Source organism: Capricornis sumatraensis, chromosome 5 (assembly GCF_032405125.1).
Source record: "Capricornis sumatraensis isolate serow.1 chromosome 5, serow.2, whole genome shotgun sequence".
Classification (NCBI taxonomy): Eukaryota; Metazoa; Chordata; class Mammalia; order Artiodactyla; family Bovidae; genus Capricornis; species Capricornis sumatraensis.
In genome coordinates this window covers 35,758,046-35,775,831 of record NC_091073.1, presented here as the reverse complement: position 1 = coordinate 35,775,831, position 17,786 = coordinate 35,758,046, and the positions used below count along the sequence as shown (strand labels likewise).

Here is a 17,786-nt window from a genome sequence, read left to right as displayed (position 1 = left end):
AGAACATAAGATATATGCCACCCTGAGTCTGGAGGCCAGCCCAGGAGGCTAGTATGCTAATTACCAAGTGCCCCAGAAGGACGAGCATCCACTTAAAACCCTGTATCTGACTAATTCTGCATGCTTGAATGAAGTTTTTCGTGGAGGGGGTCGAGGTGCATGGGTAAGGGGGTGGGGAGAGTGACCTGTGATCCATTTTTACAGTTAAAAATGCTATGATTGCTTCTCTGTATACAGCCAAGCTACAAAATAAAAGCAGTTGGTAGGTATTTTAAAATATTAGAATAGTTAAGGAAATATTACAAGAACAAGATGATGGGATAATTAAACGGGAAGGTATATTAATGGCTCAAATGGTGTCTTATGAACTAAAATATTCCTTAAGTAGAGGAATCCTTGTTGTATGCTGTTTTTACAAAGTTTTGAAATTCTGTGGTCTGGTGAACACAGTCTGCTACCAGAATCTGGCAGTCTTGGGGATGCAGTCAGAAAATCTGGGCTGTGTCCACTCTGGCAAGTCACTGGCTCCCCTCAGCCTCAGGTTCTTTTTTCTTTTTTTTTCTTTTTAATAAAAGGAAGAGGTTGGGCTTGGTTGATGCCGGAGGGCCATGCTGAGTCTGCAGGTCATGCCCTCAGTGCCAAGTATTAGGTGGTATTCTTTGCTGTCTGTTTAGGCAGAATGTAAGAATAATAACTGCTGATAATTTAGTATCTTTTCCAAACATTTTTTCTTTTTTCCTTACTGAAGATCTACAGACGGGCCCCTCCCCCACCTTTTTCAGGGAACGTTTTCTGCTATCATTTGTATTGACAAGTAAGCACACTCGAGGGAAATCTTTGTCTTGGCCACATGACCCAGCTATTGCCCATCATTCGTCACATTAAAAGTCTAACTGTATAAACAGCCGTGAAAATGGAGCTGTTCTCAGTAAAACTGAAAATGACATAGGCACAGTGTGTGTAAATATGTTAAATAATGTGCCATAGTATGTAATGCCAAGTACACAATTTGATTCAACTGAATTATACCTAGAAAAAGTAAGCCAGTTATGATAAAAGGGAAATTTATGTCACATACTGTTCTTTCTACTTAACGTGACACATAAGTACTTAGCATTTGACAATTTCTTAATCAGACATTGTCTTTGCAAGTAGCTAGACAAATTGTGGTTCTAGCCACTTGCAATTTTCAGATAGTTATAAAAATATTGCATTTTAATACTGCAGTGGTATCTGTTTTTGGAATGAGATTGATGATAAAGATTTTGGAGACAATGAAGGCTTATATTTACAACTTCAGCCTTACATTTTGACATAAGTCTTTTTGGTTGGAGATGAGGAAACAGATGGATAGATTATTTTAAAAAATAATTTTAGGTTTCCTTCTGAATGGTTGCATCAGAATTCCTACTTAACTAAATATTTTGATTTTGTAAAGTTCCTCAAGTTTAGTTGGACAACTGCCCAACGTTACAGTGTTTCCTGACCTGAGCGGAGATTTTGTCATGTGAATGGTAACAGAATTAAAAGCTCTCTTGGCATTGGCAGGAAAACCTTTGTAAATGAAGAGAAGTACTACCAAGCTTTATTTAGTGGGCAGACTCAGGAATAAGCAAATATTCCTACTGAAGTTTCTCTAATAAACTTACCAGGAAGACCTTTGGGTGGGGGAGGGAGGGCCCACTAGTTTAAAGAGGAAGTGAATTTAACCTTGGCTTTAAGTGAGTGCACGTGATCCGCAGCCATATCCTGATAAGTCGTGGGCAGGACCCCAAGTTGACAGGACTAAAGGCATTGTCTGGTTCTCCTTTTGCCAAAAGGGGGCTAACTTCTGTGTGTTGAAAATGCAGATACAGAATAGAAACAGAGCATTTGCTTTAAGACCTATTAAAGTTAATGGAGAAAGTTTATATCTTATTGTATTATTGTTTTCTGGTAGAAAAATGGCTGTGAGAAATTTGAGGTTGAGGTCATCCTTATACCATTAGAAGCAGACGAAGCTTTTAGAAATGGTGCCCGCTTTTCTTCCACTCTAGCTGAAACAGAAGAGCATGACGGATACAATGCCATCTTATTCTTATGTTTCTATTTCCTTCATTTCGATTGTTAGTTTTGTTTTCATTTATTTAAAAGGCCCATTTCCATATCCTAGTTCTGAAGGTAGAGTGAGGTAAAGGTTCTTTTCTTCTGCCTGAGGGAGGCCTTATAGAGCAAACACAAATTTATCAAATAGCAGTAAGAAAACAAATTTCCACCTTCAGGTAGGGGGAATTAGCAGGGATTAGAGGTCATCCATAGGCCCTGGCTGGAAACCTCTCTTGCTACAGTGGAGGAGGGTGAGGGTGTTGTCCCAGCAGCCTGCTGGCCCGAGGGAATGTCTGTCCACCTTGTCTGGTCAGAGGAGGAGCGGATTTCATGCTCTGCTCTCATGCTGTTAAGCCACTGGGCACCTTGGACCCTTCAGTCATCTCAGAGTCCTCACTGAAACTAATTACTGGTGTGGAATTCAGGCTTATCGTTTGTACCTGAATCCAAGTTGTTGAAGCTGCTTCATTTTGCTAGTACCATGAGGCCTACTTAAGTCAACTAATTTCAGGGTTAATCTTGGAATCAAGTGGACAGTTTCATCAAAACATTACATTTATATGAGTGGTCCAGGTCCTTCCAAGGGAATTTTCCTGGGGCCTGCTTTAGTGCAGTTTTTCATTACCTCGATACTTCAAGAAGAAAGTCAGACGAATAGAACAGCCTGTAGTTTCTATCAATTGTATATGACAAAGCAAAAAACATAGACTTTGATTTGAGAGGAGAGATGGCTGGCTGAGTGTTGTCAGCGTGGATGTGGAAAGTAGTCTGGCTACCAGCCAGTGCTAGTGCTCTATCAAACCTTTTTTCTTTCCACGTATATCTTGGCTAGGTTTTCTTATCTGGTAATCTTATGAGATTATTTTAGTTTACGAACCATTAGAGCACTAATACTCAAAAATGGCAACAGATTGTCAGAATTATTCACTGTGGTGAAATGTAGACGGGAAATGCCTTCTTCTTCGTTTTCAGCAACCGTGCTGTGTGGTGTTACCTAGTGCCAGTGAGCTTCTAGATCTTACCTGTTTCTGATTCAAACTTTCTTTGTGGTGAATGGTCTGTTCAGGATGTCGGTCCTGCCTGAGTCTGGTTTAAATCTCCCTTCTTGGGCATGAGAGGCTCCTGTGGTGGCAGGGGCTCCTCTGGTCTCTGGAGCAGTGCCCCTGCCAGTGCTGCAGGCTTGGTGGATCTGCAGGGGGCGTCTGCTTGCTGTGGTACCTGCAGTGGCAGTTAGGGGCCCATGGCAGCTGGCTCTGTGTCTGGACCTTCCTTGGGCCTCTGGCCCCATGTTGCCTCTTGCTGGAGCTGTAACCCCACTGCTCCCCTGCTACAGGCTCCAGCCAGCCTCTGGATGAGGGCAGTTCTACCGCCGGCCCCTCTTCCCAGGCCACGGAGGTACTTCTGAGTCCTTTCAGACTTCCCAGCCAGGGAAGGAAGAGCAGCTCAGAAAAGTAACCAAGGGGTAGCCCTTGTCTGCTCCAAGCCGTACGGTGCTCACAGATGATCGCCTGTGAGCGTGCTGACCCCAGGTGGGCCTGGGGTAGAGTTCAAGGCCGTCTCCCCCCATGTAGGTGTGCTAACCAGCACTCCCATCCTCAGTGTCCCCTCAGTCATCCACCCACCCCAGCCTCAGGGCCAAGCCCGCTGGGGAGCTCAGGCCCACTGTTCTGACCTTTTCCTGCTTCCTGTTTCTGCTGCCCCGTCCCATGATCCACTGTAGCAACACAGGGATGGCCTTGACCTGTGCTCACCCATTACTTCCTGCCTGTCTCCCAAGCGGGACAGACCTGTGGCTTAGCTATCCCGGGAGAGAGAGCTCTGCAATCTAAGACTCTTAGAGTGGGTTCTTGATGTGCAAAGGAGAATGACATTCTCTACCGTGTTTGCCCTTTGAAGCCTGTTGTCTTGCTGCAGAATTCTTTGGGTGTCAGGATTGGCTTCGTCTTTATGCTCCTTATCTTCTGCGCTACCCAGGCTGTCTGAGGGTCTGATTAGGGAGAAGATTCCATCCAGAGATGAAAATGGAAAAGAAAAAAGCACATTGCATGCTTTGTAGCTTAATTACCCTTGATTAAGCACTTGACTGCCATTCTTTTTTCCACACACCTACCCTGTGGGGTTGTGGTTCTGATCGTCCCCTTCTGCAGATAATGAAGTTTAAGATTGGTGAGTTGATGTGACTTGACAAAGGTCATATACTAGAAATAGTGTAGAAGTGGTGCCATATTTTCTCCCATATGTGTAATAAAAGGACATTCAAAAAAAAATCAGTGGGATAGAGTTCATTGAAGGTTAAGGAAAGTTTTCAGGTATTTCCTAGCCTCCTCTTGGCCTATCTGCTCCCTCCCATCCTCACAATGATTGAGTGATTGGACCATTTGCTGTCTTTGCTTGTATCAGTATTTACAAACACAAGGACTTTGAGGGGATTCTTGGCGGTTCCTCTGCATGTTTTAGAATGTCACTGTAATGCCAAGGGAAGATTCAGCAGTATAATTGCTGACAATTCAGAAACAACGGCAACAGAAAAATCACATCATGTGAGAAGTATTTTAATGTAAATAAACATTATTTTTGGAGCATAGACTCCTTGCCTACTATAAAACCTTAGTTAACAAGACTCTCTGTGTAGATCTGACCTGTTATGTTTTCTGGTTTACAGTCCTTGAGGCAAAATTTCGTAGCTGTGAAAAGCAATTTAAGAGACTCAGATTCAGTTCTGGCTTAGTCCCTTATTGTGAAGTAATGGCTCCCAGACATTTGTTTTCTTATTCTGTGAAATGGAGCAAAAGGCATATGCCTCTGAGGCTTCTGGAGGTAGGCGAGAGTTAGGTAGCATAAAGCATGAAGCTGGCATGTAGTTAGGCTTAGAAATAATCTTCTCTCTTTTTCTCTTATTTTTGGCTGCACCTTGCGGCACATGGGAACTAGTTCCCCAACCAGGAATCAAACCTGTGTCGCCTGCAGTGTAAGTGCGGAGTCTTAACCTCTGGACCATCAGGGAAGTCCCAGATATCATTTTGTTTTCCTCCCTGAGATAAATATTTAAAACACTTTATAATTCTTTGGTGAAACTATACAGAGCAGTGGGGTCTTTTTAAATGAATGAACATCTTAAGGTGTCTGAGCATCACTGCTGCTCAAATCTTTTGTCACAGGATTAGCCTGAACCTGTCCTGTCCCCAGAACACAATTCTTGCAAGGTGTTTAAAAATGAAAGCCCTTCTGTCTCCCAAGAAAAATGGTAAAGAAAAATGTTGCTAAGGGTAACTCAACTGTTTTTCATGGAGGTTTTATTTTAGTTGGATTGTATACAATCCATCTTTGCATTGAAAGGAAACTTGTTTATTTCTAGTACATTTCTTCACAAGAAGGATAACCAAACAGGCTGCTGGGCTCAGGTACTGATGAATTCTTTATTACTTTCACCAATGGAGCAAATATTTATGCTGTAATTAGAGGATACACTTTGCTCTGGTGACATTACCATTTTTCTCTGTTGAATAACTTTTCCATTGGCTGAACATTAGAGTATTAAATGTGACTCTAAAGAAAACACCTAATAGGTAAAAACCTGTTAAGAAGTGGAGGAAAGAATGTTTGGAGGGTCGAGTCCACTACAAGGCAAAGGCAAAAGAGTTGCAATGGAGTCCTCTCTGCCTGGGGGCAGGGATAAATCACACCATCAGTCAGGAGACAGGGAAACAGCCAGAGTCCGTCTCTCAGTGGCTTGAGCCGTCTCCAGGCAATTGTGTGGAGTGTGGAGTATCTGATGAAGGAGATGACAGGTTTTCACCTCCTCTGGTTTTAGCCTCTGCACTGTAGATATATTATGTTGCCCGAGTGCTGTGAATCCCCACTTATCAGCACACCAGCAGTCACATGTTGGTAAAAGTGAAACATTAGGATTGAGCTCCTTGTGTGCTGTTGCGTTCTGTAAGTGGCAAGAGGCAGGAGTCTTCAGGGATGGCAGCGTGACAGGACCAGGCTGGCCATCTGGAAGTGGAGCAGCTGAGTGGAGAGTGGATGGAGGGAGGGGCTGGCTCCGAGGCTGTGGCAATAGTGGCAGAAAGGTGAGAGGTGGCATGGTCATAAGCTAAGACAGTGGCAGAGAGCAAGAGGGACAGAAACGTTTCAGATGTAAAAATGACAGGATCTAGTGAGAGAGATGGATATGAGGGCTGAGGAGAAAGAAGAACATGAAGGCTCCTGGTGGTGATCTGAACTGAAGTACAGACCCCAGGAGGAGGGAGAGGCCTGTAAGACATACTGTGTGTGATGCGTGCGACTTCAGACCTCCATGTCCTCCCATTGTATTAAATTGATGCTCTTTCTTGAGGGCAGAGGTGTGGCCACTCCACATGCCCTAGCGGCTTGTATGGAGCAGACATGTGATGGTCTCTGAAATGAGCATCCTCAGCATGTAACCGGAGATGTGGGCACTCAGGGAAGAGGGCAGAGATGGAGACACGGATTTGGGAATAACCCGCATAATGGGGAAAGTTGAAACCATAGGAACAGATAATATCACTGAGAAGAGAGGAAAGAGAGCCTGCAGGAAACTTGCATTTTTTTAGAGGGTTTCACACTGATAAGGACCCAGAAAAGAGAGTTTTAAACAGTCTCAAGTTCAGCTGACAGGCTGAATAGATTGAGACAGAGAGAGTGGTTGTTGGTCAGCTTTCAAAGAAAAGGTTGAATGGCACTGGATGGACCAGATTATAATATTATGGCATGGTGGGATTGTAAATTGGTGCAGTTACTATGGAAACAGTGTGGCGAATCCTCAAAAAATTGAAAATGGAACCATTGTGTGATCCAGCAATTCCACCTCTGGGGATATATCCAAAAGAAATGGAAACACTAACTTGAAAAGGTGTTTGCACCCCTGTTTCATAGCAGCGTTATCTACAGCAGCCAAGACGTGGAAGCAGCCCGAGTGTCCACTGACGGACGGATGGATATAGCAAAACCAAACTCATAGGAAAAGTGATGAGATTTGTGGTTACCAGAGGCACAGAGCCGGGGAAGGGGGAGATGGAGGAAGGTGGTCAAAAGATACAAACTTGTGGTTAGAAGACAAATGAGTACCTGGGGTATAAGGTACAACACAGTAACTATAGCTAGCACTGCTCTATGGTACATAGAGAGTAAATCCTAAGAATATTCATCACAATGAAAACTTTTTCCTTTTTTCTTTTTTCTTATTGTATCTGTAAGGGAAGATGGACTTGAGCTGAACCGACTGTAGTAATCACTTCTGTACATGTTAAACTTATACAGTGATGTATAAGTTTATTATTCAATAAAACTGGAAAAAAGAATTATTATTCAATAAAACTGGAAAAAAGAATACATAAAACTTTAAAGAGTTAAAAGCATATTTAAAAATATTATATGACGTGACTCAATGGTGAATGTTGACCACTATTTTTCAAATTTCACTACTAAAAACATATATAGTGATGAGGTAAGGCTTGTAACTGTTTTTCTCCTTACTTTTTAAAGATTAGAAAAGATCTGAGCATTTGGGAGCACTTGTGGGATATATGCAGATAACATGGCCTTCACTGGTGGCTCAGATAGTAAACAATCCGCCTGCAATCCAGGAGACCTTGGTTCAGTCCCTGGGTCGAGAAGATCCCCTGGAGAAGGGAATGGCAGCCCACCCCAGTATTCTTGTCTGGGACATCCCATGGACAGAGAAGCCAAGCAGGTGACAGCCCATGGGATCGCAAAGAGTTGGACAGGACTGAGTGACTGAATGAATATGCTCTGTCAGCGTGTCTTGCTGGTAGCTCATTTCCATGCCTTCTCACAGGGCTGCTCTCCTTGTTGGATGTGGATAGAGTCTTGTTGAGGGGGCTTCTAAAATAAATACTACGACCTTTTCCCAGGAAATGGCGCCAAAAACATAGCTGGTTATTTGGATAATGAGAAACGGGGTTCTGCCTCCCATGGCTGGGAATACCTTCTGTGTTTTCCTAACATATTTATGTCCACAACCCACAGGACACACAGAGGAGCCTGACCTGGCACACCTCTAATTCCAGGTTTGCGAGAAATACTGAACTTTACTAGTTGCAGTACATATTGACTTTTAATTTTTTTCCTGTTCTTTTCACTGTATTCTGTTCTATTTCATTAAACAAGAAATGGAAAGAAGTCCTGGTCGGGATCCACATGAATGAATTTGCAGTTTGCCCAGCTGTTACTGCTCTACCCTTGACTGAGGGTGACTTGAACTGCCACAGATGCAGCATTTTATATGGGAGGATTCTATAAAATGAGGATGTTTTTACCTGCCCAACTCTGTAGGTTTTTTGAACATCAGATAAGACCCTTTATCAAGGAGCTTTCCCTCTGTAAAAGTACTGCACAGGTGAAGGGCGACATTTTTGCCAAAACTTTAATTCTTGGCAAAGTACTCAATGAATTACTTTTCTTAACTCTGTTTGCTGATTTCTCACATTGAAACAGTAAATTTCTGTCTGTGATACAATTTTTGGTTGATTTGTAAATTAAAATAGTCTGGTTGATTTTTAAGGCGCTCTCTCAACTATAGTCATTTAATACATTACTGCTGCTGCTGCTGCTGCTAAGTCGCTTCAGTCGTGTCCGACTCTGTGTGACTCCATAGACAGCAGCCCACCAGGCTCTCCTGTCCCTGTCACTGTATTTAACAGGTGACAGTCACTGTATTTAATGACCTGTTGGTTTGGCTTTGACTTAATTAAGCAAACGTCATTCTGAAAGAGCATCAGTCCCCTTTGTGTTTCAATAACAGTTTTAACAGAGTTATTAAGAGAGTTCCCCTTTGTGTTTCAATAACAGTTTTAACAGAGTTTTAATAAAGGAGAGTTTTCTTAGCAACCATCCCAGTTAAGTCGTGGGGAGAGAGAACCTCTCGTCCCCAAGGCAGCAAGACGGTAACAGTCAGGAGAACCCTGGCATCCTCAGAGGCTGTTCACCAGTAACCCCTCTTGAATTGCTCTTGGCTAACCTCAGATATGCAGATGACACCAACCTTATGCCAGAAAGTGAAGAAGAACTAAAGAGCCTCTTGGTGAAAGTGAAAGAGGAGAGTGAAAAAGTTGGCTTAAAGCTCAACATTCAGAAAACGAAGATCATGGCATCTGGTCCCATCACTTCATGGCAAATAGATGGGGAAACAGTGGGAACAGGGGTTGGCTTTATTTTGGGGGGCTCCAAAATCACTGCAGATGGTGACTGCAGCCATGAAATTAAAAGAAGCTTACTCCTTGGAAGGAAAGTTATGACCAACCTAGACAGCATCAAAAGCAGAGACATTACCTTGTCAACAAAGGTCCGTCTAGTCAAGGATATGGTTTTTCCAGTAGTCATGTATGGATGAGAGAGTATAAAGAAAGCTGAGCACTGAAGAATTGATGCTTTTGAGCTGTGGTGTTGGAGAAGACTCTTGAGAGTCCCTTGGACTGCAAGGAGATCCAACCAGTCCATCCTAAAGGAGGTCAATCCTGGGTGTTCGTTGGAAGGACTGATGTTGAAGCTGAAACTCCAATACTTTGGTCACCTGATGTGAAGAGCTGACTCATTTGAAAAGACCCTGATGCTGGGAAAGACTGAGGGCAGGAGAACGGGACAACAGAGAATGAGACGGTTGGATGGCATCACCGACTCAATGGACATCAGTTTGGGTGAACTCCAGGAGTTGGTGATGGACTGGGAGGCCTGGTGTGCTGCAATTCATGGGGTGGCAAAGAGTCGGACAAGACTGAGCAACTGAACTGAACTGAATTAACAAAGAGATACAATTAAACTCACATAACTCTTATGTGGGTCAGTGCTAATTAATCCACATATATTCTTAGTTCTCTTGTAGGCTCTCTGTTTGCCATTTGAAGTGTATGCTTCAGGTCTTGTACTGTGACTTTTGTTGTGGTAAGTTATTTTCAAAGGCCTTTTCTGGCGCTTGGACTCTGTGTTGAGAGATAAGGGGATGGTTTGTGTTGGCAGAGAGCAAGGCTTCAAGCCTCCCTTGGTCCCAGAAGCTGTCATTCCTGTGTCTTTGTGCCATGGGAAGGAACCGTCCAGAATCAATATTTGCAGAGGAAAATTTCCTCCAGCAGATTCTTATTATGATGAGATAGAAGAATTCAGCTTAAAATCCAAGTAACTGCTTCCTCCTCGTTCTGCCAGATGAGCCACACTCTGAGGAGGCATGGAGAGAGAAAGTGCCCCCATATGTAGTCGTAGACATTCATCTTCACATTAAAGCATCAATAAGGCATTCTCTTTTAGGTGTCGTCCATGAGACTTCATGGGGTGATTATAAATCCTCAGAAGGCCATGATAAACAGGGTGGTTTTTTTCCCCCCAAGTGGTATACATGAGCCACTAGCTAAAAATGCATTCTTAGAATCATTTTTTTTCACTGTTTCCAACAAAGTTGTTGCGTGTAGTAAGGGACCACACTCTTTCCATCACTATCAGGGTGCTGAGGTTGAGTCCAGTAGCACTTTGACTGTCTCTTCTTTACCCATGTTGCCACCAGTTACTAAGTTACCTTTGTGACATGCCTTTAGTGCTTGTGTTTCTAATTCTCTCTCTGTTAACCAACATGTAACCCTGGGCAACACATTTTGAGATCTTCAATATGTGATAAGAAATGTCGCATTGTTGTTGAGGAAAAGCTAGAAATACGGGACTGAATTCTTATCCCAAGTATGTGTTTTTTGGTTATCTTCTCTTTGTTTTGTTCTAGTTGTATGTACTAAGAATTATGTCTAAATTTCAAAAAATAGTGTGAACTCTCAATCATGAAATTGTAATTCGCCATCCTGCGTGTTGTCTGAATGTTGAGTTTTAAGCCAACTTTTTCACTGTCCTCTTTCACTTTCATCAAGAGGCTCTTTAGTTCTTCACTTTCTGCCATAAGGGTGGTATCATCTGCATATCTGAGGTTATTGATATTTCTCCCAGCAATCTTGAGTCCAGCTTGTGCTTCTTCCAGCCCAGCATTTCTCATGATGTACTCTGCATATAAGTTAAATAAATAGGGTGACAATATACAGCCTTGATGTACTCCTTTCCCTGTTTGGAACCAGTCTGTTGTTCCATGTCCGGTTCTAACTGTTGCTTCCTGACCTGCATACAGATTTCTCAAGAGGCAGGACTGGTGGTCTACCAGACTTCCCATCTCTTTAAGGGTTTTCCAGAGTTTATTGTGGTCCACACAGTCAAAGGCTTTGGCATAGTCAATAAAGCAAAAGTAGATGTTTTTCTGGAACTCTGTTGCTTTTTCGATGATCCAACAGATGTTGGCAGTTTGAACTCTCATTCCTCTGCCTTTTCTAAATCCAGCTTGAACATCTGGAAGTTCATGGTTCATGTGCTGTTGAAGCCTGGCTTGGAGAATTTTGAGCATCACTTTAACTAGCGTGTGAGATGAGTGCAATTGTGCAGTAGTTTGAGCATTCTTTGGCATTGCCTTTCTTTGGGATTGGAATGAAAACTGTCCTTTTCCAGTCCTGTGGCCACTGCTGAGGTTTCCAAACTTGCTGGCATATTGAGTGTCTCACTTTCACAGCATCATCTTTTAGTATTTGGAAAAGCTCAACTGGAATTCCATCACCTTCACTATCTTTGTTCATAGTGATGCTTCCTAAGGCCCACTTGACTTCACATTCCAGGATGTCTGGTTCTAGGTGATCAATCACACCATTGTGGTTATCTGGGTCATGAAGATCTTTTTTGTATAGTTCTGTGTATTCTTGCCACCTCTTCCTAATATCTTCTGCTTCTGTTAGGTCCATACCATTTCTGTTTTTTATTGTGCTCATCTTTGTGTGAAATGTTCCCTTATTATCTCTAATTTTCTTGAAGAGCTCTCTAGACATTCCCATTCTATTGTTTTCCTTTATGTCTTTATATTGATCACTGAGGAAGGCTTTATCTCTCCTTGCTGTTCTTTGGAACTCTATATTCAAGTGGGTATATCTTTCCTTTTCTCCTTTGCCTTTAGCTTCTCTTCTTTTCTCGGCTATTTGTAAGGCCTCCTTAGACAACCATTTTGCCTTTTTGCATTGCATTTTCTTGGGGATAGTCTTGATCACTGCTTCCTGTACAATGTCATGAACCTCTGGCCATAGTCCTTTGGGTACTCTGTCTATCAGATCTAATTCCTTGAATCTGTTTGTCAGTTCTACTGTATAATCCTAAGGGATTTGATTTTCATACCTGTATGGTCTAGTAGTTTTCCCTACTTTCTTCAATTTAAGAAAATGAAAGAGGAGAGTGAAAAAGTTGGCTTAAAACTCAACATTCAGAAAACGAAGATCATGGCATCTGGTCCCATCACTTGGTGGCAAATAGATGGGGAAACAGTGGAAAAGGTGTCAGACTTTATTTTTGGGGGCTCCAAAATCACTGCAGATGGTGACTGCGGCCATGAAATTAAGACGCTTGCTCCTTGGAAGAAAAGTTATGACCAGCCTAGACACGATATTAAAAAGCAGAGACATTACTTTGCCAGCAAACGTCCATCTAGTCAAACCTATGGTTTTTCCAGTAGTCATGTATGGATGGATGTGAGAGATGGACTATAAAGAAAGCTAAGTGCCGAAGAATTGATGCTTTTGAACCGTGGTGTTGGAGAAGGCTCTTAAGAGTCCCTTGGATAGCAAGGAGATCCAACCAGTCCATCCTAAAGGAAATCAGACCTGAACATTCATTGGAAGGACTGGTGCTGAAGCTGAAACCTGAATCCTTTGGCCACCTGATGCAAAGAACTGACTCACTGGAAAAGAAGACCCTGATGCTGGTAAAGATTGAAGGCAGGACAAGAAGGGCATGACAGAGAATGAGATGGCTGGATGGCATCACCGACTCGATGGATGTGAGTTAGAGTAAGCTCTGGGAGTTGGTGATGGACAGGGAGGCCTGGTGTGCTGTGGTTCATGGGGTCACAAAGAGTTGGACATGACTAAGCGACTGAACTGACTGACTGATCCTGCATGTTGTATGATGCAGTTAATAAGATGAAAAAAAAAATGCACAGAAATTAGAACATTGTTGTTTTAAAAACAAAAACAAGCATGTAATGGGCCAAAATACTCCAAAATTTAATTTTTTTTTTTAATTTTCATCAAAACTAAAACTTCAAAGAGGAAAATTCAAATTAAACATAAATTAAGTGCCAAGGTATAGTGAGTACTTAATGGAGGCATAGTTGTTCCCTGTTGGCATATTATTGACTTGCCCTCCAGGAACACTGTTCCTCATTACAGGATGAAGAAAGGCTTCTTATGATATTTCAGATAGGTTACTTATTTCTACAACCCACTGCATTTTTAAGTGGAACTGTAGATGTTATTTTGTATTTTATTTTTCCCTTTTCATTTATGTCTCGTTTTTTAGAGAAAATATTAGTGTTTTTCTTTATTCTTAAATTTCCTCCTAATTGGGGAGCAGTAGCAACAGAGGGCCCCCTTTGAACAAGCATGAATGGAACTTTTTGCTGAAAGCAGAAGAAAAGCTTCTATCAACTTCTGTTGTTCCTGCCTTGCTTTTTAATGCTCAGCTGGTCGGAGTTATCCTGGTTTTCCATGGAGTTTAAGAGAAGACTTTCCCTCCCTTCTTTTTTCGTAAATGGTTATGAAAGATATAGCTTATGTATGTAGGTGTAGTCAATTTGTACCTTTTTGCTCACTTGGGGAGAAATTGTTCATCTCAGTTAGTTTTTACAGCACTCACACTGTGTGTGCAGCATTTTAGGTGGGCGCCATGGTGAGAGCCACACAGTGGGCATAAGAGACACATAAAAGCAAAAGGTACATGAAATAATATTCAGTGGACGGCCTTGCTTTCGGTAGGTTGCTGTGTTTGGGGCCTGCTGTTGATGGAGAAGGCAAAAAGAATAAGTGGTATAGTGAGCACAAGCAATGACTTATTCTATTTAGGTATCATTCTGGATTACCTTTTCTCACTAATCTCCCTGCCACCCGCCCCCTGCCCCCACTCCCATGCAGTTCCTTGCCTCTCCTATTCAGTTCATTGGCAAATTATGTTCAGAAACACAGCTCAGATTCTCCCTGTTGCTTCAGCTCATCTGCCCCTCCCTCCCCCCACCCCGGTCTGTGCTATGGTCATTTCTAGCCCAGATGGTAAGCCATGATCACCTAACTGGGCTCCCTGCTTCCTGTCTTGCTTCTCCTAAGTCTGGTCTCCTCAAAGCAGGTAAACAGAACTTTTGAAAATAGACATCACGTCATGCAGTTCCCAATTTAAAATTCCTTAGCCAGGCTTCAGCAATACGTGAACCGTGAACTTCCAGATGTTCAAGCTGGTTTTAGAAAAGGCAGAGGAACCAGAGATCAAATTGCCAACATCCGCTGGATCATGGAAAAGCAAGAGAGTTCCAGAAAAAGCATCTATTTCTGCTTTATTGACTATGCCAAAGCCTTTGACTGTGTGGATCACAGTAAACTGTGGAAAATTCTGAAAGAGATGGGAATACCAGACCACCTGACCTGCCTGTTGAGAAACCTGTATACAGGTCAGGAAGCAACAGTTAGAACTGGACATGGAACAACAGACTGGTTCCAAATAGGAAAAGGAGTACGTCAAGGCTGTATATTGTCACCCTGTTTATTTAACTTCTATGCAGAGTACATCATGAGAAACGCTGGACTGGAAGAAGCACAAGCTGGCATCAAGATTGCCAGGAGAAATATCAATAACCTCAGATATGCAGATAATACCACCCTTATGACAGAAAGTGAAAAGGAACTAAAAAGCCTCTTGATGAAAGTAAAAGAAGAGAGTGAAAAAGTTGGCTTAAAGCTCAACATTCAGAAAACGAAGATCATGGCATCTGGTCCCATCACTTCATGGGAAATAGATTGGAAAACAGTGGAAACAGTCTCAGACTTTATTTTTTGGGGTTCCAGAATCACTGGGGATGGTGATTGCAGCCATGAAATTGAAAGATGCTTGCTCCTTGGAAGAAAAGTTATGACCAACCTAGATAGCATATTAAAAAGCAGAGATGTTACTTTGCCAACAAAGGTCCGTCTAGTCAAGGCTATGATTTTTCCAGTAGTCATGTATGGATGTGAGAGTTGGACTATAATGAAAGCTGAGCACCGAAGAACTGATGCTTTTGAACTGTGGTGTTGGAGAAGACTCTTGAGAGTCCCTTGGACTGCAAGGAGATCCAACCAGTCCATCCTAAAGGAAATCAGTCCTGGGTGTTCATTGGATGGACTGATGTTGAAGGTGAAACTCCAATACTTTGGCCACCTGATGCGGAGAGCTGACTTATTTGAAAAGACCCTGATACTGGGAAAGATTGAAGGAGGGAGGAGAAGGGGACGACAGGATGAAATGGTTGGATAGCATCACCGATACAATGGACATGGGTTTGGGTGGACTCCGGGAGTTGGTGATGGACAGGGAGGCCTGGCGTGCTGCGGTTCATGGGGTCGGAAAGAGTCGGATGCGACTGAGCGACTGAACTGAACTGAACTGAGTGCCCCCCTGCCCCCCAACCCCGTGTTCTCAGACTAGCATCTACATCGTGTTCCATGCTTTCTCCAGGCCTGTCTTGCATCACTCTCACCTGCCGGTCTCAGCACAAGTGTCGCTTCTTCTAAGAAGCAGTGCGCCTGGCCTGTTCTCCACAGGGACCGCCCTTAGTTGGTTTTCATTTCCCTGTTTATTATGATCTTTACTCCTATCTCATTTTTAAAGATTATTGTTCTGATAATTGTGATTGTTACTTGTTGCAGCAGTAGCTGTTAGCTATCCCCCAGGTAGTGTGTGTGCTTCATGAGGTCTGCCTTGTTCACAGGCATAATCCCAGTGCCAGGCATCTAGCAGGTACCAAGTACATATTTGTTAAAATGGCAGAGCAAGCTGTATAAGGAAAGAAATGGTGAAGTCATGGAGTTTGGATCAGAGCTGGGTACACTACATTCTGACATTGAATGTCAGAGTGAGGTCAGAGATGAGGAAGCCAGAGAGTTCAAGGAAGACCTTCTGTGATGAACAGTGTTCAGAGTTAATGAGATAGGCGATACAGAGGCCAGAGCAGTGTACTTATTGTTATATTTTCTGAGACTAATTACTAACAGTTCTGCTCAAGCTAGGTTTCAGTAAGGAGAGGCTGGAATCAGGGGCTTCGTGGTAGGAGGTTATTGCACCAGTGCAGAACGGCTGACAAGGACTTTGATAGGGAGGTGCTGGGGAAATATGGGAGAAGAGGTCGATTCAAGACTCCATAGTTTAGAATTTTGTGGTAACAATGCTCCATGCAGTCCGCATATAAAATAATCATGCTTCTTCCAGCATTCCCACTCCTGGGCATATATCCAGAGAAAACTCTTAATTCAAAAAGATCCATGCACCCCAGTGCTCACTGCAGCAATATTTACAAAAGCCAAGACATGGAAGCTCCAGAATGTACACTGACAGAGCAATGGGTAAAGAAGAGGCGGTACAGATATGCAATGGAATTTTAGTCAGTCATTAAAAAGAATGAAGTAATGCCATTTGTAGCAACATGGATGGACCTAGAGGTTATCATAGTAATTGAAGCAAGGCAGAAAGAGAAAGACAACTGTCATATAATAGCGCTTACATGTGGAATCTCAAAAATGATACAAGTGAACTTATAAAACAGAGACAGACTCATAGACTTAGAAAACAAATGTATTGTTACCATAAGGGGAAGTTGGGGCATGGAAAAATTACAAGTTTGAGATTAGCAGATAAACAGTACTGTATGTAAAAAAGATAAAGAACAAGGTCCTACTGTTTAGTACAGGCAGCTATATTCAATATCTTGTAGTAAAGTATAATGGAAAAGAATCTAAAAAAGAATATACATGTATATAACTGAATCACTTTACTATATACTTGAAACTAAGACAACATCGTGAATTATACTCTAATTTTAAGAAAAATGATGCTTCCTTCATAATATGTGTTAGTTGCTCAGTCATGTCTGACTCTTTTGTGACCCCATGGACTATAGCCCTCCAGGCTCCTCTGCCCATGGATTTCCCAGGCAAGAATACTGGAGTGGGTTGCCATTCCGTTCTCCAGGGGATCTTCCCGACTCAGGGATTGAACGCAGGTCCCTGGCGTTGCAGGCGGTTCTTTACCATCTGAGCCATCTGGGATAACACTAAACTATTAGCCCAAAAAATCACATTAAAAATATGATATTCTCACATGAACTGGTAGAAGTCTTTATCTCTACCCCAGCTCCCTTTTGGTAAAGCACAAAACTGGCATGATGATGTCTGGATGGGCTGAGGTGACAAAGAAAATTGAGATCAGATATCTCCAATGCTATTAACAAATGAGATAATGGATGTGAAAAATGCCCAGTGCTGTTAGTGAAACTATTCATCCAAATAATTTACTGTAAAAAATAGTACTGATACTTACATTTTGGGTCTCTACCTAACCTCCTTTTTTCCTGCCAGATTGCCATCTGAGAAGAAAATGACCTGAAGCAATTTTCTTATGGTGCTACGTTTGCTTAATATTGTTCTTTTTCTTTCTTTCTTTTTTTTTTTTTTACTTAAGCACTTGCACAAGATGAAGAAAACAGTGACAAACACGTGACTGTGACAGAGGCTGAAGCTGCTGCAGATGCTCAGGTGTGCCAAGCTCTGTGAGGCCCCTCCCTACACCCTTCTTCTGTGGTG

The 17,786-nt window shown here is 42.5% G+C and overlaps 1 protein-coding gene across 1 annotated transcript in view; it reads left to right on the top strand.

Moving 5' to 3' along the window:
• RAPGEF5 (Rap guanine nucleotide exchange factor 5) overlaps positions 1-17,786 on the top strand; it is a 234,171-nt gene that overhangs the window by 102,757 nt on the left and 113,628 nt on the right. The window contains exon 8 of the mRNA XM_068972629.1: positions 17,665-17,738. Coding sequence (XP_068828730.1) covers positions 17,665-17,738 — 74 coding nt within the window. The remainder of the gene's footprint in view (positions 1-17,664; positions 17,739-17,786) is intronic.